Consider the following 4,823-nt stretch of genomic DNA (forward strand, 5'->3'; position numbering starts at 1 on the left):
GTCTAGAAACATCCATCGTTCCCCCTTTTAACAATCAAAAGTCAGCTCAGGGCTCTTGGTTAAAAGACCACAGTAGGGAAGAAACGGGCAGGGTGTTTTGTTGTTTGGAAAATGCCTTTGTCGCCCCCAAACGTCCAGCCGCCCCCTCCCCAAAGCAGAGGGAAACCGGGAGAGGAGGGAGGGTCAGCGGCGCAGCCAAGCCCGCCCGGGCACGCCTCTGCGAACCGCCCCACGGCCGGGTGACCCCCGGAGTGCGGCGCTGGAGGCCGGGGGTGGCGTGGGCGTGGGCCAGAACTCCGCCGCCCCGCAGCCCGCGGCCCGCCCCCCGGCCCGGCCTGTGATTGGCTTGGGGGGCGCGTGCGCCCGCCCCGGAGAGCGGGGAGGGTCCCCTAGCGGCGCCGGGTGGGAGGAGGCGGAGGAGGGCCGGAGAGAGCGGGGGCCAGGACCGAGCGAGCGAGGGGGCGGGCGAGCTGGGTCCCGGGGATCGCGAAGCCAGCTCGGAGAGGGGCGGAGAGCGGCGCGCGGGCGGGGAGGGAGGCGCGGGCCGCGGGGAGGGAAAGCTCGGCGGGCTCCGCGCCGCTGCTGCCGCCGCCCGCTGCTCGGCGCGCTCTCGGGAGCCGCCAGCCCGCACGTCCCGCAGCCTTCCGGGAGGAAGCGGCGCAGGCAGCGGCCGAGTGCGCGCGCTCGGCACCCTCACCTGCCGGCGCCCGACCGCTCCCCCAGCGGGGCGCGCGCAGGGCCGGGCGCGGGACCGGCGGGACCTGGAGGCAGAGTGAAGCCTGGGCAGCCCGCGCCGCAGCACAGCCGCCGGCAGCGCCTCGGGCCCCGCGCGGGGCGCCGGCTCCATGGCGACCGGGCTCGGGGAGCCGGTCTACGGACTTTCGGAAGACGAGGTGAGTGCGCTCCCTTCCCGCCCGGCACTCCCCGGGGAGTTCCTGCCCCACGCCGGCAGGGGGAGGGGAATGGGGCCACCCCGCGGGGCTCGTACCCCGTGCCTGTAGGGGAGCCCCAAACACGGGAGCGCCTTGGATCGGGGTCGGGGGGGGGCGGCTAGGGTCCTCCTTGTCGCCCAGCCGGGAGCATTGTTTGTAAATGAAGCCGCGCGACGCCCTTGGAGCTGGGGATTCTTTCCGCCGCTCCCTGCTTTTGGGGAGGGAGGGGGGCACGCGCGCCTCCCGGTCCCTCCTCTCTAAGCCGCGTCTCCCCGGGCTCTTGGGCAACTTTCCGCCTCTCGCTCCTGCAGCGCGGAGTCCATGCGGGGTGTCACGTCTAGGTCGCGGCTGGAGACCCGTGCAGCGTGGGGGGAGCCGGGGCTGCGGGGGAGCCTGATCGTCTTCCCTGGAACTTTCTTTCTAATGATTGTGTGTGTGTGTGTGTGTGTGTGTGTGTGTGTGTGTTATCAGCAGGCGCTCTGAAGCGTGCGTGTGCTTCTCCCGGTGGGAGTGCGGGGCGGAGGAGGGAGCTGCGTGTGTCCATCCCCCACGTCTTGCAAAGTCTAAAGCCAGGATTGTGGATTTCGGAGTCTTGGTGGGGGGAGGTGGTCCGAGGTGGTGGCAGGTGCTACTGGAAACTTGGGAAGGAAGCCTGCCATTTTTTTCCTCCAGAGGATTCAAAGCCCGGCACCTCAGGGGTGAGTGGAGAGAGGAAAGCTCAATTGATCCCTTATATTAATAAAGCGAATGAATAAGCCACGCCCCCAAGCGGTCGGTTCGACTGCTAGGGGCTTTGTTTTTCACCTCACTCTCTCCTCCCCGTTACCCACTCCCCGCTTTTGAAACAATCCTGCTAAATCACTGCCTAGCCCTCTCCCGGCCAGCCTCCCTCGGCTCTTATTGGTGTGTTGCACTGCCAAAAAGGGGGGTGGGACGCCTGTCGCGGGCGCGGCGTGACGGGCAGGCTGGATGGAGCAGGTAGGAGTGGTTTGCCATCTGGCGGGGTGCGCGCTCAGGTCTGGCTCCCCTTTCGAGAGGTGAATTTACAACCCTTGAAGCATTACTCAGCAGGGAGGTATTTCCGATCTTGGTTGTGCATTTCATGAAAAGTTTATGCCTGGAAATTCAGGCTTTCTCGATTCCTCTTTATTCTCCCTCCCTCCTTTTTCTGAGGTCCCCTCTTTCTCTGGCGATGGGGGTGGGGTTGGAAGAGAGGCTATTATCTGAGACAGGCTCACGTTATGGCTTCGCTCTCGGCAGCTCTCCTACTCTGCGTATGTGTGCGCGCGTGCATGTGTGCTACGTAAGTGTGGAATGAAATAGGTATGTTGGGGTGGGGAGGGTGTTTGGGGTATGACTTTTTTTTTTTTTATGACGGTGCTGGGCAAAGCTTGATGTGGTATTTTATCGAAAAATGATCACAATGCAAATAATGTGTGATTTGTGGTTTTGATTATTTTGCCGCGCTGTGCTGGTGTGAAATAATTTCTCCCTTTGTGTAGCTACCTGGGGATGGGTAAAAAGTAGCATTGTTTCCTTTACCCTGGGGCTTCTCTCCCTCCTGGCTTCTCTCTTGCAGGAGCTTTGCCTCGCATCCTCTACTTCTCTATTCAATTAGCGGCAGTAGAGGGCAGGCAGTGAGCTCTTAGAGGTGTGGAGATGGGGACATTCCTGAACAAAGGGGCTGCTTGGGTTGAGGCATTGTGAGGGATGAAGACAGCTGCCATTCATCTTAGGTACTTTTCTAATGTTGTAATAAAATCATAATTTTTAAAAGCTCCCTGAAAAAAATATATTTTAAGAATGTTTTGGGAACTGCAACTGGATAAATGAATCACATGCATGTCACTGTTGTTTGTGCTTTGTTTACACTGGCGGTGTCAGAATCCACCTAGAACGCATCTTGCCACTTTTGTCTAGATGACTCAATCTGATCATCTTAACTGGTGTCTAATGTGAAAGTGGAGGATGGAATATAAACAGAATCTGAGTGTGTGTGTTGGTATGTGACTGGGTTCACTCCCGTGTGTTGCTAGAAGAGTATTTGGGGCTGCATGGGAAATAGCAATAGGGTAATGAAGACACCTTTTGTTACTTATTTGTTGCTATGTTGCTGGTACTATTTAGTTCCACACACATTATTATTACACAAGACCAGTCCCTGTCTTCCTTTTTCAACTTTCTCCTACCAGTGAAAAAATAAGCCAGGGCAATTTTGATGACTTCACATTTCAGTGGTATTTGCTTTTTATGGGTGGTTTCATGCCATCAGGTTATTCTGTGGAGAATTAGGGAATACCTTTGTAGAATATTAACAAATTGTTGAATTTGCACTGCTTGTTTTTGTCTGCGTGAATTAGTCTGTGTAAGAAAACCGATGAAAGATTTTTTTTTTTTTTTTTGAGACAGAGTCTCACTCTTTTCCCTGGGCTGGCTAGAGTGCCGTGGCATCATCCTAGCTCACAGCAACCTCAAATTCCTGGGCTCAAGCAATCCTCCTGCCTCAGCCTCCCAAGTAGCTGGGACTACAGGCATGGGCCACCATGCCCGGCTAATTTTTTCTATATATTTTTAGTTGTCCAATTAATTTCTTTCTAATTTTAGTAGAGATGGGATCTCGCTCTTGCTCAGGCTGGTTTCGAACTCCTGAGTTCAAACAATCCGCCCGTCTCGGCCTCCCAGAGAGCTAGGATTACAGGGGTGAGCCACCGCGCCCGGCCCAGTGGAAGATTTTAACAGACTCTGAAAGTAGAATGCTTGCTGCAGTCAACAGCAGGATTGATTTTCCAAGGCAGGTTAAATATGGGTGTACTTCAGTTTGCAGCCTTGGTGTCTGCAGAATATCACACATGAAGATGTTTTGATTGCTATTTAGAAGAGTCATCTTATAAAACTCTTAGCAAAATAGACACCCCTAGCTAGCACATTTTTTACAAGTAAATTTGTATTTTTATTTGAGATTGATGAAAAGCATAATATGTTTGGTATACACTTAGTTATGTACCATCTCATAAAGACTGTTGAGCTCTCCATACCAGTAATGATGAATGAAGAATTACATTAACCTACAAAATATTGGGATGCCAACGCAGGGGGCCCACCCTATCCTTGGATGATCAGCGTAGGTCTATCCAGTTTGTAGCATGAAAGGGATTAAGATGGGAGCTTTGCTTGCCTGATGGTATATGCTGTTTAATTTTTGCTGTGTGTTTCAGATTGAGGTTCCTCTGGTGAGACAGAATTCATACTTACCCTGATTTAAATCATGTCATTTTAGGTAACCAAAGATGAAGGACTTTTTATTGGAGGGATTAGCAATTTGACAAAACTTCTGATTCATGGCCCAGGGTCGGAACAGTTTGGACTAATTTCTGCAACTGGCTTGAGTCCTTAGTGGTTTTCTTTTTGTTTCTATTTGTCTGTTTTTGGCATTCTGCAGCACAGTTGGTCATAGTTTACTCCTGAATGTTACTGTTAACTTTCCAAAATCTTTTATTACATCTTAGAAAGATATCTTATTGAGAGGATTTTTACTACTTTGAATACTAGGTGAGTGAAATACTAGCGTTTGAATGGCAGCCTTCTTATAATGATATTACACATGGCATTTAAAATTTTGTTGGTTAAAACGAGGAAAATGGCATAGAAGTGAAGGCCAGGTCAACATGGGATTGTACTTTTGACATCTTCTCTCCTTATTCCATACAAACAAGAATAGCTGGCTAATGTTTCAAATGCTTCCTCTACACCTTGCTATCTCATTTAATCCTCATAAGAACTCTGTGAGGTATGCTGCGATTTACAGATAAGGAATGGAAAGCTCAGAGAGATTAAGTGACCTGCTTAAGGACATATGGCAGAATAGAACTCCGTGGTATACATATACCACAT

The 4,823-nt window shown here is 52.3% G+C and overlaps 1 protein-coding gene across 1 annotated transcript in view; it reads left to right on the forward strand.

Moving 5' to 3' along the window:
• The first annotated feature begins 732 nt into the window (after positions 1–732).
• NEDD4L (neural precursor cell expressed, developmentally down-regulated 4-like, E3 ubiquitin protein ligase) overlaps positions 733–4,823 on the forward strand; it is a 323,400-nt gene continuing 319,309 nt past the window's right edge. The window contains exon 1 of the mRNA XM_012651787.1: positions 733–893. Coding sequence (XP_012507241.1) covers positions 846–893 — 48 coding nt within the window. The 5' untranslated portion in view covers positions 733–845. The remainder of the gene's footprint in view (positions 894–4,823) is intronic.

The sequence above is a fragment of the Propithecus coquereli genome, unplaced genomic scaffold (assembly GCF_000956105.1).
Source record: "Propithecus coquereli isolate 6110/MARCELLA unplaced genomic scaffold, Pcoq_1.0 Scaffold37, whole genome shotgun sequence".
In the NCBI taxonomy this organism is placed as follows: Eukaryota; Metazoa; Chordata; class Mammalia; order Primates; family Indriidae; genus Propithecus; species Propithecus coquereli.